Source organism: Protobothrops mucrosquamatus, unplaced genomic scaffold (genome assembly GCF_001527695.2).
Source record: "Protobothrops mucrosquamatus isolate PMUCROS unplaced genomic scaffold, P.Mucros_1.0 scaffold4851, whole genome shotgun sequence".
Lineage (NCBI taxonomy): Eukaryota > Metazoa > Chordata > Lepidosauria > Squamata > Viperidae > Protobothrops > Protobothrops mucrosquamatus.
Genome location: NW_015390739.1, coordinates 15,918 through 42,956, shown reverse-complemented (window position 1 = coordinate 42,956; position 27,039 = coordinate 15,918). Strand labels below are relative to the sequence as shown.

General features: G+C 36.4%; 1 protein-coding gene across 1 annotated transcript in view; it reads right to left on the bottom strand.

The window, feature by feature from the left end:
* The window catches only part of RORB (RAR related orphan receptor B), a gene marked incomplete at both ends in the record, with an annotated part of 46,005 nt that extends 24,156 nt beyond the window's left edge, over positions 1-21,849 (bottom strand). Inside the window, 4 exons of the mRNA XM_015828750.2 lie at positions 9,866-10,267; positions 15,511-15,652; positions 16,945-17,030; positions 21,825-21,849. Coding sequence (XP_015684236.2) covers positions 9,866-10,267; positions 15,511-15,652; positions 16,945-17,030; positions 21,825-21,849 — 655 coding nt within the window. The remainder of the gene's footprint in view (positions 1-9,865; positions 10,268-15,510; positions 15,653-16,944; positions 17,031-21,824) is intronic.
* Between the last annotated feature and the right edge of the window lie 5,190 nt (positions 21,850-27,039).

Here is a 27,039-nt window from a genome sequence, read left to right as displayed (position 1 = left end):
AATTCTCCCAGGGTTTTTTTGCCATTTTGCCTTTTCCAACCTTCCCCTTTGAGCTGTCTAATTCTTTAGCCTCCCCCTAAAGAATTAGATGGCTTACACCTACAACAGTTAAGAAATCAATAAGTTAGAAGAAGCAAGATTGAATTGAGGGATTTTTTTCTTGATCAGGAGTGTAAGCAGAGTACTCTGAAAACTTGCCAAACATTTTAGATGACCCTCCCAATGGTGGGAGAGGTCAAAACGTAGTTGCCCGCCCAAGCTGTAGTAATCCAGTATGGACCCCAGATGATCAAGAATGGAGCAAGTAGTACTTTACTTTCAGGTCCACTCTATATGCACAGGCTTCAAGCAATCAACCACATGATTTAGTATTGCCCTTTTTCTTGATCTAACGAATTCTGTAAATATTTGACAAGGCTGTATGTCATATAGAGCCTGCTTAATCTAGTGGTTATGGCACTAGGCTAGAAAGCGGGAAACTGTGAGTTCTAGTTCCATGTTAGGTGGTCATCTTGGGCTAGTCACATTCTCTCAGTTCAACCCACCTCACAGGGTTGTTGTTATTGGGGAAAATAGGAAGAGGGGGAAGGTCTGTTGGATAGGTTTGCTGCCCTGAATTGTTTGTAAAAATAATAAAGGCAGAAACAAGTAAGTAAGTAAATAAATAAATAAAATGGTGTGTCTGTTATAACAAAATGACTTGACAACTGATCTAAGCATAAAGAAGTGTCTGTGAAAGGTTGCTTGCCTATTGAATTTTATTCATAATAATGACTAAACAATATTTTTTTCTTCTCTGCCCTGTTATCTGTTTCCCCTCATTTCCCCTCATCTTCAGTTTTCTTCTTCTCTTTCTGACCCTATGCAAATGTATATTTTCTGTGCCCTATCACCAGTGTTTCACATTGCCAGAAAAATGTGAGAATGGCTTTCATGTGAATTAGTGTGTGGGCCCCTGGAGGTGACGCTTCATTTAAATTGGGGGTGTCCGATCATGGCGACTTTAAGGAATTCTGGGAATTGAAGTCCACAAATCTTAAAATTGCCAAGGTTTGACACCTGTGATTTAAGTGAAAACATGAGGTGATTTTTACCTCCATAAAGCAATTCATGGGGCCACAGACAACTTTGGACTAGTGCTGTGGAGAAGGCTTCTTTCCTGAAATGCTTCCTGCGCTGCTTCCAAGTCCTTTGGTGTGGACCTCAGAACTGGCTGCAATGGCTGCAACAGGAAGTCAGCTTGAAGTGTCCTCATATAGAAAAGATTGTCTGGCCCCTGGAGATAAGGTGGGTCCCCAGTCCTATGGGCTTCCAAAAAAGTATCAAGATCTGGCTGGCATGGGGGGTGTCTAAGAGTAAAGTTGGTTGGTGACTTGGAGGAAGTCCCTTCACTTTTGAAACTTTTGTAATCCTTAATTCTTTTTTAAACTCCATTTTTACTATTGTTTTTCTATGTTTGTTTTTTTTAATTTTTACTTATAAACTGCCCAAAGTCATTTAAGGCAGTATAGAAATTTGATAGATAGATAGATAGATAGATAGATAGATAGATAGATAGATAGATAGATAGATAGATAGATAGATAGATAGATAGATAGATAGATAAAGATTATATTCCTTCATGTAGTTGCTTTGAAGGTACATTTGGTTTTAAAGTTAATCGAATGAAGCTCCATTGTAGCTTGCATAGCCTTAGCAATTTATAATTCCATTGTCTAAATAAAGGAAGGAATTTAAAACTGATTTCTTTTGGATAATTTCTCCTGCACAGATTTTTCTGAACATGCCCGTCACTGCCAGAATAAATCTCTGAAGGGTGTGCAGTATTTCTCTATATTTACTTGGAAGCGCCTAGGATTGTAGCTCATGCAGGGCTAGCATCTGCCATAAATTGGTCTCGACTATGTACATGTGTAACTAAACTTGATAAGGATCTTATGTTAGAGAAGAAGTACGATCAATCTATTACTCCTAGCTATGCTTCTGCATGATTGCCTACTATTGTTGATTCTCCTTAAAACAGTCTTTTCCCTATTTCCACTTTTTTCTATTTCAGAATAGAAAACTACTCAAATACTGAGACATTACAAACATACAGAGGGAAAATTGTGCTGAGAACGCTCATGATCAAAATTTTATTTCCTCCCCTTTCTTCATTTTAGTTTGGGGAGAGGAAAAAACTTCTTTGTTCCTCACATCTGTTGCTATGTCAGTACGGATGCTTAATGCTTTAGCTGAGTCACTGTGGAGAAAATGGGCCTTGATTGAAGAAGGTTTATTACTTCTGCATAGAGCTGTGGTGGCGCAGTGGTTAGAATGCAGTACTGCAGGCTACTTCTGCTGACTGCCGGTCGCCAGCACTTTGGCAGTTCGATTCCCACCGGCTCCTGATTTACTCAGCCTTCCGTCAGTAAAATGAGGACCCAGATTGTTGGGGGCAATATGCTGACTCTGTAAACTGCTTCGAGAGGGCTGTAAAGCACTGTGAAGCGGTATATAAGTCTAAGTGCTATTGCTATTTCTAGGAAGGAAGGAAGGAAGGAAGGAAATCCCTGTTCCCAAATATGTAAGAATTTAAGCAAATTCATTTTCTTCCAAGAGTTTTCTTTTTTTTTCTTTTTGCATGTCAAGATTTTTTATGAATTTCTAATATGTCTCTCTTATTTCTCAAGTGCACATTTCACCTATGACCAGGAATAATAGACAGGGCAGGACTGATAACTGACTGCAACTTTCTGCACAAGCACTAGATGGCAGGAAGTAGATACTCTACTTCCTCTAGAGCAGGGGTGTCAAACTGTCGGCCCGCGGGCCGGATGAATCACACTGAAACCACGCCCACCCCATTGCCGGCAATGGGGAAAAGTCACGATATGTCACGACACTTCGCGTGACGTTGCGAGTTTGACACCCCTGCTCTAGAGTATCTGTTTAATATCTCTAGGTCTTTCTTTGTACATGTTAAAATTTACTTACTTTTTATATCTTTTATTTACTTTACTTACTTTTTATATCTTTTATTTACTTTTTTCCAAAATTTGTATTGTTTTTATTCTTTTTTAAAATTTTATTTATTCTAGTTCAAAGGGTCATTGTATCTGAACAAAGTCAGAAGTTAATCTTTTCTGTAATTTTCCTTTCCTGTTTGCATGCCCCATTTTTGTTTTCTTCCCTTCTCCCCCACCTTTTCTCTTTCCATTTTTTTATTAATTTATAATTTATATTTTTTAAATTCAATAAAAGTTTATGAAAAAAAATATTTAATTATGTGTGTGTGTGTCTCATACACATGAGTATTTGTTTGTTGTCACGTAATGGTCACCTGATTTTTTTTTTCCAGCTCAGATATGATAGTCCTGAGATGTGATATAAAAATAAATAAAAAGAAAACTATAACAACAACAAAAAGGGCTAAAATTGCAGGTTACATAAAATATCTTCTTTTCAAAAGTCAAAATAGTTATTCATCTGACTATTTTAAATAGTCAGTTAAGATTATCATAATATTTGAAGGAGTTTTCACCTACATTTATAGCTATGTACATAAATAAAGCTTTAAGCAACTTTTTAATATATAGAATACAGAATATAGTGAAAACAGAAAAGCAGTGAAGTACTTTTTAAAAGAACTTTATTTCGTAAGCCTTCAAGCGAAGTTCAAGGCACTTATGGTGACTTCAACTGCCAATCTACTAATTTTCTATAATTCACTAACCCACAATCCTCAGCTTGCTTAACTAGTAATAAATTCCACTGAACTCTGAGATTTATTTTTGAGAAGATATGCATAGAGATGTGAACCTTGTTTGTGGTCCCTTTCAAAAATGGTCATATTAAACCCCATCACTAACAAATTTACCAGAAGATAAATTCACAAAGTAACTTTTCTCTTCTCCCTTCTATGTATTCTGACTCTTCGCTATTTGAAACCAGGGAGGATATAACTAGGATGTAACTAGGCTGCATTTTCTAAACACTATCCAAAACTGTGTTTTTGAGATGGGTGACTATATAAATTGGAATAAAAAAATGAATAAATAATGTCTAAAGGATTGAGAGGCTCAGAAGTATTTTTATAAATAAGAAATGGTGCTGGAGCCCTATGCATAGCATTTTAAAATGTAAACATCTCTTCTATTAATATTATTTAATTAAAACACCTATTTAAAACAAGGTCGAGATAACATGGCTTTGGGAATTCTTTCCAATCTTTGACCAGGAGTGGCCATAGGAAGTTTCTCATTTTCTTAGGCATAGTGAAGTATCATACTATATCTCTGTGTGCTTCAGTGTCTCTTTGTCTTGTGCCTATATGTGTTCGCATACGTGTGCACTGGGCAGGTTGCAATCTTTGGACCAGAAGCCAAGGGACCGGGAGAAAGGAGGAAGGAGAACTCAATCTGGAGTAGTCAGTAGGATTTTCATCTGTTGCCCTTCTGCCCTCAATATCAGATTCAGCCAGTGGTGGGATTCAGCCAGTTCATACCACTTCGGCAGAACCGGTAGCTAATTTTTTGTTGTCCAGGCCCAGAATTGACTTCCAGAAGCGGCATCCACACAGAGAACCAGTTGTTCACATATTTGAATCCCACCACTGGATTCAGCCATTATGTTGTATTCACCACTGAATAATATTCACTCTGCACAATGTAGCCCACATATTAAACAGTGTTTTAACTGCACCTCTAAGAATCTGATGACTTCAATACTCACTAGATGGCAATCTTGATCTACAGAACTATAACTGTGATATACCCAGGCAATCTTTAAAGCCGGAATAATTAAATATGATTCTCTAAGAGGGATCTTAAAATTAGTTGTGGGCAAGGAAGATAAAAGAGGACAGAACCATAAGAAGTCTCCAGGCAAATAATTTTGTGTATGAGGAAGAGGTTTAGGATAAAAGTAAATGTGTGTGAGAGAGACAGGGAGAGAAAGGGAGGGAGGGAGAGAGAGATTTTGGAGTTCAATGATAATTAGTAAATAAACGCCAAAGTTGGGACACATTGTCCCTTGGGAAAGTTCTGTAAAGGACCATGAATCAGAGAATGCCCAGCCTGGTATGTTGACGTCAGAACAGTTTTCCAGAAGATTCTCTGTTCCGTGTTCAACAAATGCAAAGGGCGAAAACTCTGACTCTATTCCCCCTTTATATCTCTCTCCTATGGGAATCCAGTTCTATTTCTGTGAACAGCCACAGGATCTCTAATGTTGTCATTTTAGGAAGCTAGCAAAATGCTCAGGTTTTCTTGTTAGTACATTTCCCCAGCCAGGATGAACAGACGCACAAGAAAAATGAAAATAGCCTAAGTGATGTTAGGTGTGTTGAATATATTTTTTTTTTATCATTCAGGAGAATTTGAAAAATAACTTAGGTTCAGTAAAAATACACGCACAGCTAAACCACATTTCTGACCTCTCTTTTAAAAGTGTACCTGCAAACACAGAAGGATAACAAAGCAAGGCACAGGGCCCTTGTTTGCTCTGCATTTTGGCAATCCTGTAACCCATTCTTCGCTTGGCGGGTTTGCTTAAAAAGCAGTAATTTGCATTGTGAGCTGAGCATTCAAGGCTGTCCCTCAGTTTTAAAGCATAAGGAAGCTTTGTTTCGATCTGTAAGGATCTGAGTGCTGTGATCCCAATCTGGAAAATGTGGTTAGAACCTATTCAGCCCTTGATAGTGTCTTTCTCATGGGATACCCTTCAAGCTAACAGGGTTGTCATTGTGTACCCACTCTTCCCTTAATTACTGAATCATTCTCTGTTTATCTCTTTTAAGGCCAGAAACAAAAAAAAAATTAATATAACTATACCATTTTAAGAAGCTTGCCCTTCTTTCATACTCTGTTTAGAACTGCAGTTTCTCTGCAGGGTTTTCTACCAGATTGACTACTTTTTAAAAAAATGTCGGTCCCATTGTGAGGTTTTAACAAACCGCTGGACAAAGAGGAATTCAATACATGAAAAGCATTCTCAGTGACTCTGTCTCCATGCTGGAACCATCTTTCCTACTTAACTTTTTTCCCATTCTAAGCTGCTGTGAAAACATAATATTGAAAAATAGTGCGATGCTTGGCTTCCTCTAGTTTCTTATGAGTACAGTGCTAATGATAAGTTAAAGATTTATCATCTTTCTCGAAACATTTTGATTCTAATTCTTAATTCTGATATGTTGTTAAGGAATAGAATACAGGTAGTCCTGGACTTATGACTGTAAGTCATTGCAGTCAGAAGGCAAGGTGTTGTGTTCAAAGTTATGACCGTTTTTAAGTGAACACCATGATTATTAAGCAAATCCATTTCCCCAATGGGTATTTTTTTTTTTTGCCAGGAACTTTATTAGGACTAAGAAAACATCTTTGGTGCAATATTTGAGTTGTCCAAAATTCTTCATTAAGTTGGGTGTTACACAAAAGAAAAATATTTAATGACTAAATTCAGATATCATTTCTTGGTGTCAGTTACTTAAGTGAAATTTAACCTTTGCTATAGACCTCAGCTAATTAATTCTACAAGCGAAGATGCATGGCTTATTCAGTAAACCATGTTAATCAAACTATAGCTTAGCCATTAGAATCTGAATCAGGCTTACATCTACAACCTGAAGTCACTTTTTTAAAATCATCAAACCCCTTGCTTTATGTAACAAAGTTATACTGCAATCTTATACAGTAACCAAGAAACAATGCTTCTGAAAAAAAAAATGTACACATAAGGTAGTACCACTAAAGCAGAGTCTACATATCTATATGTTTATTTACATTGGTCCTATGTTAAAGGATCTTTAGGTGAGAGAGTAGAAGACCTAGGATGTTGGGGTGTATGGAAAAACAACATTCCATTAAGAAAAATACTGTTGACAGAGAATGAATCTTCCTCTGTCTCCATACTAGCAATTCTTATGGATGACTGTACAATGTCTTATTCATCCATTCAATTTGTACATTGCACCAATCCAGTGTTTTTCAAACATGGTCACTTTAAGTTGTGTAACTTCAATTATCAAAATTCTGGGAGTTGAAGTCCACACATCTTAAAGATACCAAGTTTGAAAAACACTGCATTAACCTATAATATGATGGGAAATACAAGAAAATTAGTTGAATTCACACAACATGCTATATTTATGTATATATTTATAAAATTTACTACAGCCACCCACACTAAAGAATATATTTATAAATTATGAAGACTGGATTATCACATCACTGTTAAGCTTGATCTACCATATCTGGGTTGCAAAGTTCCAGCTGACCACTAGAATAGCAGCCTTGAGATGTTGGGGCTGCTCTGTCACATCCTACTTTTGACTCCTGGGTTTCAAGAGATGGAAGCAAGGGAAATGTTAGCTTAAGGATTTTTGTAGCACCTCCAGATCCAGGTGACAAAAAATCCAGATCATCCCAACTAGGCAGCAAAGACTAAAAGCGTTAAACATCCTTTTGATGCCAGCTAGCGGTCATCTAGATTTTTGCAGCCCAGTTATGATATCCACATGTGAAGCTAAGAGCAAATCAATTATATTTTGGCTTAGTTTGGTAGGTATAGTCTGCGTAGTGTAATCAGCCAAGACCCAGCAGATTTGAGAAGACAGCCCCAAAAGAGTTATGGCTTTGTTCTAATTAGTCTGTGGTTTTAGGAAAGCTCTGGAGCTCAAGGCTATGAAACGCTTCAAAGGGGTGCTTCACTCCGACAAAGATTCAGTTCAATTCCCATGGAACAGATTCACAAAATGAAGTAGGGACCTGCTTTGATGTAGCAAACTGAATCAGATGGCTCCAAAGTGGTTACAGACTCCATGGCTTTTCTGCTGTTTTGGAGGCTTTTTGCAGACAAAATGTAATTTTGCCTTTTCACTTCCATATATGGAGAAGACTGGGGGGCGGACGGGGGAGGGGGAGTGTTGTCAAGTATTTTTCCTGACATTTAGTAAGTGACTGGCCAATGAGTTTATCGCCTCATTAAGTTCTCTGCCTATCAGAGCTCTCTTGGGGTGGTAAGGGTGGCACTGCTTCAGGCTTCGTTCATTTTCTTAGTACTCAATGCTCATTAATGTGGCCAGCTAAAAGGCTTAACTTTGCTCTCTCCTGTCCAAACAGAATTATACATGTTTGTGATGATCCTGTCAGCCAATTTAGAGCCCTCTTCATTTCTTAGCATTTTGAATATGGTTTCACAGCTGACCAGTCCAGTAGCCCATTGGAGCCATATCTTACTTTTAAATTCTGCTTGATCCATGCTCGCGTAAGTTTCTCAATTATGAGTGAATGGATTAACATTTATTTAGATATTTTTTCCCCATTTCTAAAGCTGCCCAGCTTCTTTCAGTAACTAAGGGCAGAATATCAATTTAAAATCAAGAAAGAGAAAGGATTCATAAGGGCTGGCTGAAATGTCCACTGCTTTTAAGAATAAGAGGACCGCAAGCCTACTTGTTCTAATGAACCGATAGAGTGGCAGCCATGCTCTATGAGGTGAAATTTATCAATGGGCTTTTCCAGCCTTATCCCGTTCTGAGTGGTTTCTTTTAGGAGCAGCCATGTTTGCCATCCAGCTATCCCAATACAACTGGTACAGAAATCGTATTAATTAGAAGGCCAAGTGAATGGGAATTCTTCACTACAATGTGAATCTCAGGATCTCAGAAAATGAAGGGCCTAATGTTTAAATGGTTTTTGAAAAATAATACATTTCATTTGGAAGGAGGATACTTTCACCATTGATTCAACCTATCTCTATAGGCCCTTTGGGGCAACAATTTGGAGTTTGCTGTGTTGTCCTTTTTCCATCCTTGTTAATCTCTGCCTTAAAAGAGGCACCAGGGAAATATTTCAAACATTTAGTGGAGTCCTTCACTGCACCTGGCTGAAACATGGCAGGGTCAATTCCTTTTAAAAAGTCTACCATTTTAGTCTGCCAAAGAAAGGAAGGAACAAAAGTGGCTGCAGGCATTTTGATGCTTGCCTATTACTGAATATGCACAAATCTGTTTTGAATTGAATTTTGAAGTAGCTTGGATCATGCTTATTCAACTTGCAAATGTACATCTCCAAATACAACCAAGACTAATTGCCCAGAAGTAGCCTATTTTTATTCCTCTGCATAAATTTAAATGCTAGCAGAACAGATATTTATGGCTGTAGAAAGTCAACTTTGGTCTGAGAAGAAGAGTTTTTAGAAAGCACATTCCACTGAATGGCATACAAGATTAATAAATTATTGTTATAACAAATATAACAATCATTGGTTGAAAACTAATTATGTCTTTTAACATAACTGTGAATAGAAAATATTGGTCATCATAAAGACATCACCTTCCTCCCTATACAAGACACCTAACAATGAGGTTACACTGCCAATTATCAGAGTCATAACTGAAGAAATTATGCCTAACAGTTGAAATAAAATTCTCCAATGAATTAACAGGGAGAGTGTGAAGTGATTTATGCCAAATGCGGATGTAAATCTTGAGTCTTCAATGCAAGACCACAAAGTTCTGCATTATAATTAATTTTCATGCCAGTCCTATTAATGATCCACTTTCAGAGCAATTTGTTGACAAGAATGTGTATAGTTGTCGAAAAGATCATTAAACCCTCATGATAATGAGCTCTTTTGATAGAAACTCTGTATTTAGTAATTATCATTTGATTGATTTATCACTGACTGTGGCATTCAGCTTCATAAACAGATCATGAATTGCTCCATTTAAGTAATGTAAACATTTTAGAATTCCGTAAACTGACTCTACAACAAATCTAGTCAGACAGGATCAACCCGTTTCAAATGCAACCTTGCAGCTTGAGAGATGGACACACAACCATTGTGAAAATTACACTGACCACCAAAGACAAGATTGTCTTACCTATTTCTGCCATGGTTATCCCTGGAGCTAATTGTCCATTGTTGCAAAAGCTATAGGTAAACAAGTTTGGTACAGAAGTGAGGTCATAAATAGGTTCTTGCTTGATCTGTTTGATTCCGGTCATGTCTAAGCCAGACTGATCTGGGGAGGGCTGAGCAGAATCCACACTGTAATAACCCTCTGACTTCGGCAGGTCAATGATGTGCCCATTTGAATAAGTGCCATCCGTTTCATTGTTCAGGTTGCTTAAGCCATTGCTGATGCTACTGCTGTAGACTCGGGCCAAGGCTTCAGCCTCGCCGCTCTGTTGCTGGCGCTGCTCCTGCAGCCGCTGCTGATGCTTCTGTACCTCAGCATAGAGACTGTCTCTCTGCTTCTTGGACATTCTTCCAAACTTTACAGCTGAAAGAAGAACAATTTCAAAAATACATTGGTATTTTTATTTTTAAAATATCACTTTGACCAGGTGCAAGGTACTAAGTGCTTCAAACTGATTAGAGATCGTTAATCTTTAAAGGCTATGCCAATTTGTGATTTAATAATGGTTATTAGATAAAGCACAACAAATGGATTTATACCACATATAAGGCAGCGAAGGAGTTTAAGAAATCACATTTGTTGAGAGATTTTTTTATATGGTATAAAACATCCATCACTGGAACTATTCATTCATTCATTCATTCATTCATTCATTCATTCAGTATAAGAAGCACCATGGCATCTGGGAGATTGCTTTCAGTATGCAATCTTCTTGAAAATCTTTGCATATAAATCTCTTATTTTGTCTCAATTAGACCAACAGAAAAATATAGATGTATATATTTGATCCTTACTGTGCAGAGGCTGAAATAACCTGTACAGGAACTCAAAGAGAATTAATATTGAGCAACTGTGAACTTATCCATTTTTAATGGGAGAAAAAATTTGTTCATATAATAGTTCAAGCAATTCAGTTTTGTTTCCACCTGTTTAACTTCATGGTGAGAAAAGCTTCGCTTATATATACTTGTTAAAGTAAGAATCAAGCTGTTTCTGCATCATTCCCTTGGAAATCTCAGCAACTTTACCTTAAGACCAGTAAACATGAGATTAATCTACTAAAAAGTAATGGACCTAAAGTAAAGACTCCAGATACAACAAGAAATGTTTAGCTTTAATTTCATTCCATTTAATAAATAGTTTGTTAGTTAAATTAACGGTCTGTCCATTACTGTAAATTGAAATTTTACTGCATATGCCATTTATGTCAATTACATAATTACAGATATAAATGGATGCAAATTATGTAATTTGGATTTAATGGATATTTGTATTTAACAGATGACCCTCCATACTCATTATTGTCATAGATTCACTTATCGGGTTTATCAGGATTATTTTACAGTTGATTTCTTCTTCAATGTCCTGTAAATTTCAGTCAAAATAGTCTGCCCTGTCTGATTCTTCTAGAAATCTATTTGGTAGTTGAGATATACATTAATTAAAAAAAAGGTTTAGTATAAAATAATGATGATTTTTAAAAATAAATAAATCAGCCTGTTCATTGTTTTATAATGTTTAGAATAATAGTTAATGTTGGTCATTGTAAAGAGAGAGTATTTTAATTTTTAACTCATAGGCTTTCACTAATAGAGTGGAAGAAAATGATGTGATATAGTCCTCTGCAAGTTTGGAATTTAAATAATTCCAAATTATTTAAAAGCCGAAAGGATGTCCTTTGAGTTAAGCATTCTTTTTAATTGAACTTCAGATTTCTGAAGGAAATGAAGAATATTTTAATTATTTTCTTTTAAAAACTCATAGAGTTTGACTGTGACCATAGGATATTGTCACCCAAAGTGACAACCTTTTGTCCTTGTATGTATACTATTTTGCTGGTTGCCTTTTCCTGACAAGGAAGCTGTAGGGCAGGGGTAGTCAACCTTGGCTCTTTTATGACTCGTGGACTTCAATTCCCAGAATTCCTGAGCCAGCTTAGCTGGCTCAGGAATTCTGGGAGTTGAAGTCCACGAGTCATAAAAGAGCCAAGGTTGACTACCCCTGCTATAGGGTCTAGTCTCCCAGGCTCACTCACTCCAATTGCTCACCCTAGCCAAAGTTCGACTGAAATCAAGAGAATATTCTTCCTAGAGTGCCAGGCAACCACCATCCTGCTGTGCCTAATGAGCAGCCTCACAACTGCTTTTTCATCTCCCCATGTTCACTGTGCAGCAAAGCAGGGCTCTAAAAATATTGTTTTCAGATTTGTACCCTGTGTGATTTATCAATTTTCTCCAAACCTTTAATCTGTGCACTAACAGGATTAGGACTCTTGGAAAGTAACAAACCCCAACTCCCTATTATCACAATCTGTCAACGGGGCTGTTATCTTCACACACGCTTTTTGGGGGGAAGTGGGGGAGAATGTTATACAGGTTACAATGAAGGGAAATAACAGACTAAGGGAAACACTCTACAGGAATCACACTTCCTCTAAAGAAGCACAATGTGTAGGTTACATCCCAGAAAAAGATTTGTCACATATAACTTTAAAGTAATAAAAGGGTTCATTTCTTCTGACAAGAAAAGGGAGAAAATTGCCAGTCATAATGCAAAGCAATATTGTCATCTTCATTAGCCGTTTTTTTTTTCAATAGGTTGGTACAGAGCTGGGGACAGCACCATGCAGGAGTCCTTGCTGTTTTTGTCAGAATGATGAAAGCAGGGTCAAGCATTGCAAGCTCTTCTGTCTTCCGACATGTGAGTGACATCATGACCGCATTCCAAAGAGGCAGAGCTCATGTTGTGTGCCTCAGCGTTGCTTTCATTATTCTGACCCCCTTTGTTCTCTCTCTCTCTCTGTGTCTCACACACACGCAAACACACACAAATGCACGCACTGCTGTTGACCAGGGAAAATGTAGCCCTATAGAAATTACTGGACTGAAACTCCTATCAACCCAAACCTTGAGCTATCTTGCCTGGGCTTCATTTGATCTGCAATCCAAAAACATCTGGCAGCATCACTTCAGCTCCACAATAGACACTATAAAAGACACCTGTATGAATAGACATTTCTTTCTAGATTGAGGTAATATTTGGCCACAAAAGTGACATGATATCAGTTAGGCACCTGTCGCCTATGGAAATCATCCAGGTCATGGTTGTCCGAAATGTGCATAAGTACGTGTCCTTTCTCCGGGGAATACTCAGGAAGTAGCATGCTACTACTGAAAAGGGAATATTTCAGACATTCTGGGATTTTTCATTTCATTGTCACTGTTTGACCCACTGCCATTATGAGGAAAGTATTGCAGGGTAAGAGATTTGGTCTTCTTAATGAAAAATAAAAGGATAAAATATGCAGGAAAAATGTTTTTAGACTTGCGAAAAAAATGGAACAGAGCAAGGACACATCCCTCAAGAACTTTCGATATTTACTGCGTTGAAACCCTTAAGAACATAATGGAGCTAACCTTTAACGTAACATAATTTCTATAAAAAAATAAATAAATGCAGCTTCTTGTATATTAACATTACTCAGTATTAGGCTTCATTCTTCCTAAAGGGTTATTTAAAATATTCAAGAAACTGCATTCATTTTCAAGGCAAAATATATTAACTGTAGTAGACTCTCCTGTCCTAGGCATTGCATTCTAGTTCAGTCCCCTGTCTCCTTAAAAAAAGAAAGCCCCAAACAAGCTGGTAAGTTCACCTAAGTTGCTTTTACAATGTGCATTTAACCATACCAATTTTCATATCATTTTGTTTTCAGCTATATTGGAACATAATTCAATATCTTTCTTCTTCCTCCATATTTGTAAGACTGACTCTGGTGAACAACAGTAAAATCAAATCATGGAAACAATTAATCAATGAAAAAACAATGATTAACCAGGAAGAAACAATCCACTATCTGCCTTGTGTATCCAGCTTCACAAAGTAGTCCTCCTTTCACTCTAGTCCAAGGCCTAGGGGAATAGCTGAGTTTTTAAGGCTTGTCTGTTCAAATCTCTGTGGGAATGCTGTTCCAAATGACAGAGAAAGCACACTTTCGTGATTCCATGAGATGGTTAATGGATGGACATGGAGCATGTTGCTTCTGTCTGAATAGACAGGCTGGAAGACAAGCAGCCAGTTTGGTCTGTAGCTAAGGCACTAGGTGGGGACACTGAGTTTTAGTTCTGACTTAGGCAACAAACCAACTGGGTGACCTTAGGCTAGTCTCTCTCCCAGTTCTAAAAAGAAGAAGGCAATGGCAAACCACTTGCAAAAATCTTGCTAAGAAAACTGCATGGATTGACACAAAGGTCAACACATACATATCTGTGTTGACCACTGTTCAAGCAGCCATAATCTTTCTGGCAATGAGGGCAGTTGCCTGGGCATATGGAGGAATGTCCGTTATTGCTGGCACTACTGCACTGTGGAACAGCTGCACTTTTGCATGTTCTTCAAGGCGGTCTCACATAAAGTTGCTTTTGCTTCCTTCCATAATGTCCAAGTTGATTATGATTTACCAATCAGTGTAGAGGAGTTCTGAAAAATGCTTCTGATTGACAGCACTTTCAGCCACTTGTTGCTCAGCCTGTGCTAGTGAATAGCCAAGGGCAGAAAATGCAACCAATCCAGGCTTGCTTTCTCCTCTTTAAATTTGCCAGTTGCTAAATGCTCTGTCTCCCAGTTAGTAATATTTCTTTCTCCTTTGCTTCATAAAAACCAGAAGCAAATAAACAAATATTTTTATTTATTCATTAAATTTATATGCTGCCCATCTCCCCAATAATATTTCCAGCAATTTTCCCTAAAACATGCACAGACAATACAATAATTTGCTCATGTTATCAATTGTAACAGTTATAATTGGTGGCTGAAATTTTCTTTTTTGTGCATTTACTCAATGCACTAGTATTTTGTTTCTAGCCGTATTTCCTTACAGTATTTTCAATTCTGTAGGCTACCTTGAGCTTTTTTTGACTCAGTGGCCATCCATCCATCCATCCATCCATCCATCCATCCATCCATCCATCCATCCATCCATCCTTGTCTGTCTGTCTGTCTGTCTGTCTGTCTGTCTGTCTGTCTGTCTATCTATCTATCTATCTATCTAAAGTTTAAGCTGCCCATCTCGGTCACATAGGGACTTTGTGGACTCTAAATAATAGATAAAAATAAATAGTAAAATAATAAATAATAAAATAAATAAAATAAAGCTTTCATCATAATAGGCTGCTCTGGGGCCTGCTCTGAACAATGTTTGTGTTTTGAGATTAAAGCATTCCTTCAGTTTAATAGACAAATGGGGGGGGGGGCATTGGAAGGGACCTGTTAAATGCATAATGCCATATGCATAAAATAGCAAATGCTGCATTCAAAAGTCTACTTAAACCAAGGTCTGGCAAATCCCATTACAGTTGTTGAGAAATTTAGCTTAATGCTTATCAGCAATTCTGTTCCAAATTTCCACTGTGACATCTTGTACTTGGATTAATTTTACTCTCTGTTTGACATCATAACCCCTCTAGTTACAAAGCCTTCTGTTTGGGGAACAGCAGGGATCCATGTCACCGAACAGAAAGATGCCTTTACTTTGGGAAAGGGAAAACAGACTGCAAGGAAGAACAGTTCCAAAGACTGATCTGTGAATCAGAAACCCAGGGCTTTACCATCTCGAGACATTCCCAGGGCAAGACACTTCTGCAGTCGGCAGTGTTGGCAGCGATTTCTGTTGGTTCTGTCAATTAAACAGTTTCTCTGCCTTGGGCAGGAATACGAGGCATTGTTTTGCTGACTCCTCCTGAAGAATCCCTAGTAAGGAGAAAAAGAAAGACAGCTAGATCTCTGTATTTAAGGCAGCATCTCAGAACCATCCTTGCAATTAAAATAGTGTCTGGATGTGGCATAATTTTTGAAATTTTGCCAGGTACAGATAAAGTTGGGATAATAATGAATGTCAGCCTTAGTGTTCGAACACAAGTCCCTACTTAGCTACGATGCTCTGTATAATGCTAGTCTGCCTGCATTCTCAACTTAACGTTTCTCTCACAGTTGTTGCAAAGGTTAAATTAGGACAATTTTATACACACACTTTCCCCCAGAAGGTCCAAAGATTTTGGAGGAATTGTCAGGATACAAAAGTGAGAAATTAATAGAAAAGGGTTTCTCAACCATAGGTTAAGAGGTGTGGACTTCAACTCCCAGAATTCCCCAGCCAGCATGGAGCTGAAATCCACACAGCAAAGTTGAGAAACACTAATGTAGAGTAACAGGTTTAAGTCAAGAGTTATCTCCAAAATCTCTTGGCTGGCAGTGCTCAGTTATACAATCTATAAAAACGATGAAGCTACTATTGTAAATAAAAGGAATACTTTTATTAACCATATCTTCAGAGTTTCTGGAAAACTTGATATCCTTAGAAAAAAGAAGAAGAAAGGAACAAACAGCATGATATGATTATGAACGAAGGGACAGTTTTTTTAAGCTTTGCGAAGTACTGTTCAAATCTTAACTCTTACTATTCAGAGTTGAATAATATGAGTTGCTAAAATTTTGTAATGTTACATATGCTTACCTGGGAGTAAACTCTGTTCAATAGAGTGATATTTCAGAATATGTATAGACTATGCAATGCCTTCTTAAATAGATGTTTCTGCTCCATTTTTATTCAACACATTTGCTCTCCCCCCCCCCCCCAGCAATCTGGTATGGCAAACTGAAACATCCTGCTGTACTGGCAGTTTTTATTTCCCCTGACTAAGCCAAACAGAGGGGAACTCAAGTCTTTTTCATTCAAATGTCATAATTTTTTCTCACTCATTTGAAATAGGAGCTAGAAGCAAGACTTGAGCTAAAGAGATGCGTGCATTTATATTTGTTGAGAGGCTGTTTTATATTTACAGAGAACATGTTCTTTTTGTGCTACTTGTACATGCCCTCAAACATTTTGGAAAAATCACATGTGTAGTCTTGAGATCAGGGAGAATGGCTGACATTTTTGCACCATTTTGAAAATCCTTGCTGAAACGACTCTCATTTAATCCAAATATGATGGAAGCTGCCACAGAATGCAGTGACGACACAGACACATAAACATTACATACCTTGCAGCCTTCACAGGTGATGACCCCATAGTGTATTCCAGAGGATTTGTCACCACAAATTTTGCATGGTATCACTTCAATTTGTGCTGGAAAAGAAAGGAAGTGTTGGTGCATGTTTCTGCGGTTCTCCCTTTTCCTTAATTTTGCATCATGAAATAGGTACCTGAAGAAGCTCAGCTGGTCACTACGGAATTCTATCCTATAGTGCTGTGAATTCTCAAGCACAATTTCACTGTAAATAATGTAGGGTTATTCCAATTTCTTCTTTCAAGCTACTCTTATCTCTCTAGACAGCGTGCTCCATAGATTTCATCCTGCATTTACTTGTCTTGCTGATAAGTCTAAATTCTTCTTTTCATAATTACATGTCATGGAAATCTATTATTCTCTATAAATTACCCTCTTGCCTCTTCTAATAATTTTTCAGGCAGAAATCTAGACTTTTCCTACAGCCCTGGATGACATGCAGAGAAATAAAAACTCCTTTCATTTGTACCTGGTATGGTACAGTTCGTATCATGATCACAATATTGATCTACAGTTTCCCCATAAACCATTATAATACCAGGTCACAAGAGACATCAATCTATTTATAAGCTTCTATGAACTTTTAGTCTAACTGCAATGCTTTGTATATGAGAAATTAGTGAAATTCTATTTTGCCCACATTTTCTTTTTTTCTTATATATCAATGTGCCTTAAAATGACCATCTAAGCATTATCAAGAAAAGGATAAGGTTTGCATTAAAACCAGCCTATAATATTTTGCCAATTTGTTATAAATTTCAGTATAATGTGATATATAATGATGTAACCATTATATTGTTAGGCTTGGTTTTCGGTGGCCTCTTCTGGTTCCTAAACTTTTCTATGGGTCTCACTGAAGGACTACAGGCAAGTCACTTGTTTTCAGTCCAAACCACCCCATGACTGGCCTGAGACTCATAAAAAAGTTCAGAAACCTGAAGAGGCCACCGAAAACTAAGCCTAAACCTCTTTCCATGTAAGATTGACCTAAGACATTTTGTGACTGCATTGGTTTTAATGGAAAAGAAATCTTTATACTAGTATCACATGTATTGTCCATGCTGACATAAAATTACTCATAGAAACTTAAAAGCCAGGGCAACAACAACATATTTACTCTTAAGTAGGTTCAGGACACTTTTATGAGGCATCTGAATGGAGTTAAGGATATAAAAGAAATATGTGATTTATGAGGTAATAATGAATAGAGTATTCATCCTTCTGCACTCAAATGTTCTTGTGAAGAAATGTATACGGGTAGTCCTTGACGTACGACCACAATTGAGCCCAAAGTTTCTGTTGCTAAGTGAGACATTTGTTAAGTGAATTTTGCCCCATTTTATGATTTTTCTTGCCACAGGAATTAAGCGATTCACTGCAGTTATTAAGTTAGTAATATGGTTGTTAAGTAAATCTTGCTTCCCCATTGACCTTGCTTGTCAGAATGTCGCAAAAGGTGATCATATGATCCCAGGACACTACAATTATCATAAATATGAGTCAGTTTCCAAGCAGCTGAATTTTGATCAACGGGGATCCTGCAATGATTGTAAGTGGGGAAAACGGTCATAAATCACTTTTTTCAATGCCATTGTAACTTTGAGAGGTCACTAAACGAACTATTGTAAGTCAAGGACTACCTGTATATGCATTATCCACAAGACATTATCCATGCAACTTGAATTCAGAAAATTGTACGCAAAGTTCCATATATTACGAACCCATGTGCACAAAACATTCTATATTAGTGAAAGTTTTGAACAATAACAAATGAATATTTTTCAAAAGGTATATAATAATCAGCTGGATTTCAAGTGATTTGTGCATCCCTATCTGAAATGGTTTCCGATAAGAAAAATTAAATAATGTGTTAGAGAAAATAGCTGGAAGCTAGATTTTCGGCTGTTAACTTTTGATTTTTTTTTCCATTTGGGGACTATTTTGTACAAACAGGCATAATTAGATGATAAAGCTCATCACATGAGAATTCTACCCTGTTAAAAAGTCATTTATGCGTCAGCCCTAAGGACTTCAATCAAAGACATTCAAAGGTAATATGGATCAAGGCCCTTTGTGTACATGCTATATAAAGAAGAAATCTCCTGATGCCACGCTTCACCTAATAGACTACTCAAGAAATAATGCCTATTAAAAAAAATCCTGTAATTATGCAAGTACATTGCCTGACAATCAGGATGCATGGGGAAGGTCTATTACTATATAAAATGATACAGTATAGCAATGATTGCTTTTGGACTAATGCATAAGCGAGAGTCACAAATGATTTATATGCGCACATTGTATATGCATGAATGCATTCATTATGAACAAATGAATTACACACTGGAATCTGGAATATAACAAGAAAGAGGTTTACCAGGAAGAGTTTTAAGAAGTGATTGGACAACCATTTATCTGAAATAATGCTTGAGCAGGGGTTGGACTAGAAGACCTCCAAGGCCCCTTACAACTCTGTTATTCTGTTATTCTGTAAGTCAGTTGTGTTATTTTGTATTGCACAAAAGTACACTTTTGTATACAATACATATTCAAAGCACTATGTAGGTTTTACAGAGTATTGTGAATTTTCTTGAGATAACTCCTAATGTATGGAGATCCATAGATACCAAGGCTTATTTCCTCCAGAGAGGAACTAAAAAGTTCTCTCTTGAGAGTCTCTTATCTCCAGCTCCTACATGAGATATACTGTATGCTCTGATCCCCCATTGGTGCCATCAGACCGATTCTCTCTTTCTTTGAGACACCATAACATCTGAACTTCATTATCTTCAAGTCTCAACCCAGAGAGTCCCATGAATGAAGAGCCAAATGGTTGGCTGAAATGTCTTATATTGCTCTTGACAGCAGGGATGGGAAATGTCACTATAGTCATGTCTGCAGCTTTGCAGCATATTTCTATTATTATAGGGACAACTAACGCGAGAGAGAAAAGAGAAACAGGCAGGCTTCATGTTTTGCAATCACAAACATATGCTAGGAAACACAGACAGCAGCATTAGCCCCTTTTCCCTCTACAAGACTGCAGTTTAAGGCCTTGTAACAGAAACTTGAATCAATTAACAGCTGAAAGAAAAAGAAGTGACTATATTCCTGAAACATCTTGAATTACTGTAATTAACACACAGGGTACTGGGTTTCCTTTGCAGATTTAATGATGGCCAGCATCTCCTACATCTTGTGGACATTGCAGCTTTGTTTGGCAATTGAGAACAAGGTGTCCCTCCAACTCAGCTTTCCCCCATGGAGGTAGGCAAATAATTGATAAATTAGTTTAGCCTATGCTTCTTTCCATTCAGCGGAAATGAAAGGAAAATCCCCTCTTCCAAATATATCCTAGCAGACACATTTGAAATTTTGTACAAGTTTTGTGGAACGATGGCTTGGCTTATAAAGAAGGGAGGCTGAATAGAGATCTTTTTATCGGTGGAATGCAATCTGCTCAGTGGTGGGATTCAAATATGTGAACAACCAGTTCTCTATGTGGATGCCACTTCCGGAAGTCCATTCTGGACCTGGGCAACAAAAAATTAGCTACCGGTTCTGACAAAGTAGTGCGAACTGGCTGAATCCCGCCACTGAATTTGCTGAAATAATAGAGAAGGAGCAACTTTTGTCTAGTTTTCTTACTGTTGCCTTCTATGCCACCTTATGTAATGTCCCAGATATCCCTCTCTTATAGTTTATGGTAGGAAAAATGTAAAGCAAAGATACATAACCCAATCCCGAATCCTGAACTGAATTAAACCATATTGATTAAATTTGATTACTATTTAAACTTTCTTATCAATCAATAAGACACAAGCAACTATTACCAACTACAGTTATGAAAAATGCAGTGTCATAAACCTGGATGTAAGTACCTAACCTTAGGTATGCATTTGTCACTTACTCCCCTTGCTCCTTACTGTGACTGGTTCTGTAGAGATCTAGATAATTCTTATAAAAAATTCTTTTTATATTTTCCTGCATATCATAACACAGAAAGGGCCAATTTAGATTATACTGTATTAAAATATAGTGCATACTGTTCTATATTATCTTATAAATGGAAGTGTATATGTTGCTATCCATGCCATTTTTGTCTCACTCAAAGCAAGAATAATTAATTCAATTTATTAGTTACCAGAGTCAATTTTTATTTAGTTATATTTCACATTTCTGAACTGCCCATCTCCCTCAAAGAAGGACTGTGGGGGGTGTATAATAAAACATCAAAATATAGAAACAGTATATAAATATTCAAATGTTGGAGTTAAAATTTTTAAATTAAAAATGTGAAAATAATAAAATATTTAATGAGGCAAGAATAATTAAACCCTGTTCAAAATTAGTTGACAAAGGCATAGGGAAAGTCTCTAGTTATCTAAAGATATTTTGGATATCTAAGGAGGGTTTGAGCAGGCACAGCTCAAATGATATTTCCTGTCCTTTCAAGTAGACAAAATTCAAAGATTTAAAAAGTGCCAATACTGTAAAAAGTAACAGGCTAAAATATTTGGAGACTAAAGAATCTTTACTTGGTGCCCCAAAGATAAAAAATTAGGAAGCCTCTCTTGAGAGACATTCCATTTTCTACATTCTACCCCAGTATATTAAAACATATTAAATTGTTTTTACATAACTGAAAATTAAATAAAAACATTTTCACTAAATGCAAAATATTTTCATTTTTTATTTACAGGAAACCTTATTTCCTTTTTTTGGTACAATATACAGCAAACATTGTATATATACAGTATTCTCACAGACATAACCTACATATAAAATATTATTTTGCATATGAAAAAATACTGATGATACCTAGTTTGACAATGAAACATCTGCAAGAAAACCACCAAGCTCAGAGAGCACGAAGGACCGCAGGGTTTAACCCTGAGCTACATATATTCTCTTCTGTTGATGACAAATCTATAGTATAAAAAAATGGGAGGAAAATGCGAACTCAGCACTTGCCTTTGTTTTTGGCACAGTTGATTTTCACACATTTCCATAAAATGAAATGTTTATTTGAAAAATGAACTCTGGATTTAGAAGACTTTTTTTTCTCTTTTCCTATTCTAGAACCTTTTATGGGAAGTGTCACCTGAACTGATCCAAATCTGGCATTTTATTAGATTACACTAAGATTAAGTAGATGGTCAATTCTATTTCATTAAATAAGAAAGTGATATATCACCATGCATAAGCCCTTTTGGATAGCAGAAAAAAGTGTCTCTTCCCTCAGAACTTACTTTATCTATTTATTTAAAATATAAAAGACTTTTGAAAGTCTTATACTGTATGTGCCTCTCTTATGTCATTTAATTCTTTGACAGTTTTCTTTTATTCCAGATCAGACTAGTATGCTTTTTTTTTTTAATCCGAGAAAGATTTTCGTCTTAATTTTGGGAAAGGTAGAGCTGATTTGTCATTTCAAAATGCAGTAGCAATTTCTCATTAATTAAGTCTTTGTTTGCAAGCTAGGGCAATCAAATAACAAGGGTTCAAGTATAAAACAAACCGTTTCTTGAATCAAACAAAGCACTTTCCATATTCTGAATTGTTAGAATACAATTGTAATAGCAGACTTTAGAGACAACAAAATGGAAAAGAAACAAGTATGAACAAAAATAGAATGCTGTTTGACACAATTTATCGCCATTTAAGGTTTTCTGTAAAGATGTTTTGATAGGAGTCTTCATTGACAAATTACAAAGTAAAAGTGGATATGGTGGCCTATCACAGGGGTTCCCAACCCCCGGTTTATGGACCAAAACCGGGCTGCGGCATGCCAGCAACTGGTCCGCACAAACAAGCAAAGCCCCATCCGTGAGACAGGCAGCACACAAAACCACTCACCCTCCGGTCTGCGGAAAACCTCTCTCCACGGAACCAGTCCCTGGTGCCTAAAAGGTTGGAGACCTCTGGCCTATCACATTTTGTAAAATGAAGAAGCAAAAGGAGAAAAAACACACCCACTGCTGGAGTCTGCTGAACATATGTGAGCAGCAGAATTGTTCACAAGCAGCACTTTAAATGTTTTTGGTACATCTTTTTTTTTTGTCATTTAACATAGTATGATTTGTTCAGGGAGGCGGGAAGAGGGAAATCTAACCAGAACTGTTTGCAGACAAGCAGATGTTAACTGTTTGGGATTAAATGGTTCTGCCAGAAATTTCTGTTTTATTCAAACAGCCCTAAGCTGCAATCCTGAACATTCTGCTTCCTAGGAGCAAGCTCTATTAAACACAGAAAGGTTTATTTTCAAGTAAACAAGGATAGGATTGCAGAATACTCTTACACTTATATGTAGTTGCAATTTAAATGCTTATCAAAACTGAGCTAATATGCTCTGTGATACTTTGGATACATTTTATAACAGGAAATGGTTTGGAATGAGCTAATTTTTCCCAGAGTTACAGAGACTAATTTCTGCTGTAATCATGTAAAATAATATTGGCTTTATTATATTGGTCAACAACAATAAAGTGTATTACCACCTACTGTTGCTGACTTTATTTGAACAATTAAACATATATTGTTAAGTTTCTTCTTCTGAAACTGATCGTTCCTAAATATGATTAACTTATGATTGTGCAGCTTGTCAATTCCCTTATGTAGACTAGTTCTATGAATTCCTAATATAAATTCACATTTTGTTACATATTTCTCAGTGTAGGAATTGCAGCATTTTTGAAACCAAAATCTACATCTTAAATTCATCTTGAAAAGTACGTTATCAATGTTCACCCCTCAGAATTGGTAAAATATGATCTAACATCCAGTAATTAGCAACCTAATTGCTACTTTTTGCATCAATAAAATTTATTATTTATTCAGGAGGATAGACAATCATTGTAATATCTAAACAGGATGTAATTAGGTGTAATAAATCAAAACTATGCAGAACAAAATGTAGCTGTACAAATATAATCCTCGCGATCATCACAATTAACAATCCAGAACCAGCTCAAAATCTTTTAGGAGTATGACTGTTTCACAATATGTTAAATCTCGGTCTTTGAACCGGTCTGGATACTGATCAACATCATTTATATACTGCTCACAAAAATAAAGGGAACGTAAACCCCTTCAGTTCCATGGTAAAATGTTCCCTTTATTTTTTTGAGCAGTATATTTTCAATCTCTAGCTCATCACACTTCCATGATCAAACTTGTGCAATCCTAGTGCCTCAATTCTGGAATATAATAAGGGAAAAAATATTTCTAAGATGAAAGAACAGAATGTTAAATAGAACTACTGGCAGAAACAATTTTGCCTTAATTTCCCATGAAGACCAAACACCTATACCATTTTTCTGCAATTCACCGCTTCCAGAAGTATTGGAGCTTCTGTTTCTAAAGTCTCAGCACATACTCCCATCACATCTGAAGGACAACACATTGAGAAAGACTGGCCTAAAGATCATCCACTGTATACTGATCAGCTCTATCATGGACTGGATTAGGATGTCCCAGTGAATTATTCCTTGCCTCGTTGATCTTATTTGCTTCAAGGATACTGACGGATACCTGCATTCAGCAAGAGATTTAATAATTCTATTCATTTTCAAAGGACACCTCTGGCCCACTTATGACCCATCAGAAGGATAAAAATAACTTTTGGTCTAGCAAAATGGCCGAGTTTTGGATATGATAATAACATCAGTGGATCTCCCAATCAATTCTTAGATTATCTGTCCTTAAAAAATAAGATTCAAGAGAATTGAAGCCCTTTTAGTTCAAGTCTCCCTGTCAGAAATGCTGATTGCTTGGTAAAAATGCAGATTTTGAAAATATCATGACAAGATAGCTCATAGTATTTTGATACACACACCAGGAACCATCTTTATACCACATTTAGCTTGTAATGGGGTGGATTTCCTTCAGCATTTGTTATCACTGTGGGAGACTGCCTTCCTTGCAAAGTCTTTTTATGTAGCAGGCTTAGATGTAGTCACTTTACATCAGGAAGAAAAGCAAAGACTAGAAAAGATACCAGAAAATCTGCCCTACAAGAAAAGGTTGCAATATTTTGTTTTAAAAAATGGCAAATAAAAGTTAATATAATAAATATATAAGATTATACATGGTATGGAGAATGTATATGAAAAGGGATTTTTCCTTTCTCAGAATTCTAGAATCCAAGACAAAGTAAATGATGGGCAATAAATGATATTTGGTAGATTTATGGAACACAATGTTATCCACAGCCCCTTATAATGATGTTACCAATAGATTCAAAGGTAACATAGACCTTATTTCATACCCGCTTTGAGCAGATATTTTGTTAGTAGCTGTTAGTTTAATCCAGTGGGCTCTGTTTATGTTCTTAACCCAGTGAAACCAAAGGAACTTTGCAGAATTGTGAGGATATTTAGATTTTTCTACAGGACAGGCAGAACTGAGTGTAGAAGCAATAATCACCATCCATGACACTGATTATCAGGCCTTCTTTGGGAGTTTGTCTGATAATGGCTTACAATTCCAAGATTTCAAATTAATCCATTGCTAAATGTGATACAGAATTGTAAAGAAAATAAACAAAGAAAAAGGGGAAAAAAACCAGGTATCAGTAATAATGTTGTTTGATTTTTTATGAAAAGTCTGCAAAGGGCTTTATATATTTCTGTATAAAGTAAAAGGAAGACATTTTATAAAGCAGAAAGGAAACAGAATGGCTGACAATATGTCATTCAGGAATTCTAATATCTGTGTATTTAAAATGGTCATTGTAGATTCAATTGGAATTAAACTGTAGTGTAACATTGAAGACATTGTTTATTTAAAAGAACAGCTCACTTTTGCATCACAAAAATAATCATTCTGTGGAGAGTTCTGTATACAGTTTTTAGTTTGGAATTGGATTATTTTTTTTTGCAAGTGAAACTGAATAATAGCTTCCAGCATGAAAGAGAATATATCCCCTTGGACAAAAACTATAGAGAATGAACTTATCTATTTATAGAACCTTATCTGATCTCATGTGTTTGGAGTAATAAATGGCAATACTTCTTAGGCTCATATTTACCACGCTATGATAGTTATATTTGGGTCCACTGAAATCCTTTTGAAAATGCATCCATAACTCATATAAGAACCCTTTCTTTGTAGCATCCAATGCACAACATAAACATGCTGGAAAACAACATCTTGTAGGATCATTATTTATATCATTATTTTGAAAAACAGATCAAAATATAAGAGAATGACAGCTGGTGAAGTGCTGCTGAAATAAAATATGACAGGTAAGAAGAAAAGACCAAAATTCAAAGAGCTTTTCTTCTTCCTTTGGATGGCACAGTCCAAGTCACATTAAAATTGCTTTAAAGCAACTTGTCAATCTGAAACTGGGATCAATTGTATTTCTTTGGATCCAGACCAGGGGCCACACTCCAGAAAGAATGCTCAGCCAGAAAAAAGCAAAGCAAAGCAAATCGGAATAAATTTAATTTAACCTTAAGGAAAGCATGCATTATATTGGCAGGATTTCATTTGTTTATAGGTGATAAAATTAATATCTATCAGAATGTGTGAAAAAATACCTGGCCTGTTTAATAACAAACCTACGGGATATAATGTATAGAAAGGTAAAGAAATAATATTAATAATCATCATCATCATCATCATCATCATCATCATCATCATCATCTATATAAATAAAAATGTAAATGTTCGTTTGTTCAAAATCTTAAATCTCCGAAAGTTCTTCACCGATTGCTTTGAAATTTTGACACAACGTTGCATTCGAATACGCACGTGTTTTTATATACCTATATTATATAGATGTCACACCTGTGACAGGTAAAAACATGCTTTTTTTGAAAAACAGTGCCATCTGTTGGACGTAAAAGCAACACACGCTTTTATCAGACTGAGCCACAGCAACGCGTGGCCGGGTACAGCTAGTAATAATAATAATAATAATAATAATAATAATAATAATAATAATAATAATAATACAAAGACCTGCAAAAAGAAGCAGGCACCAAGCAGGCAACTTGGTGTGATCCCAAAACATCTGGAGTACTGCTTGTACACCACTGGCATTGACAAAAATCACCATCA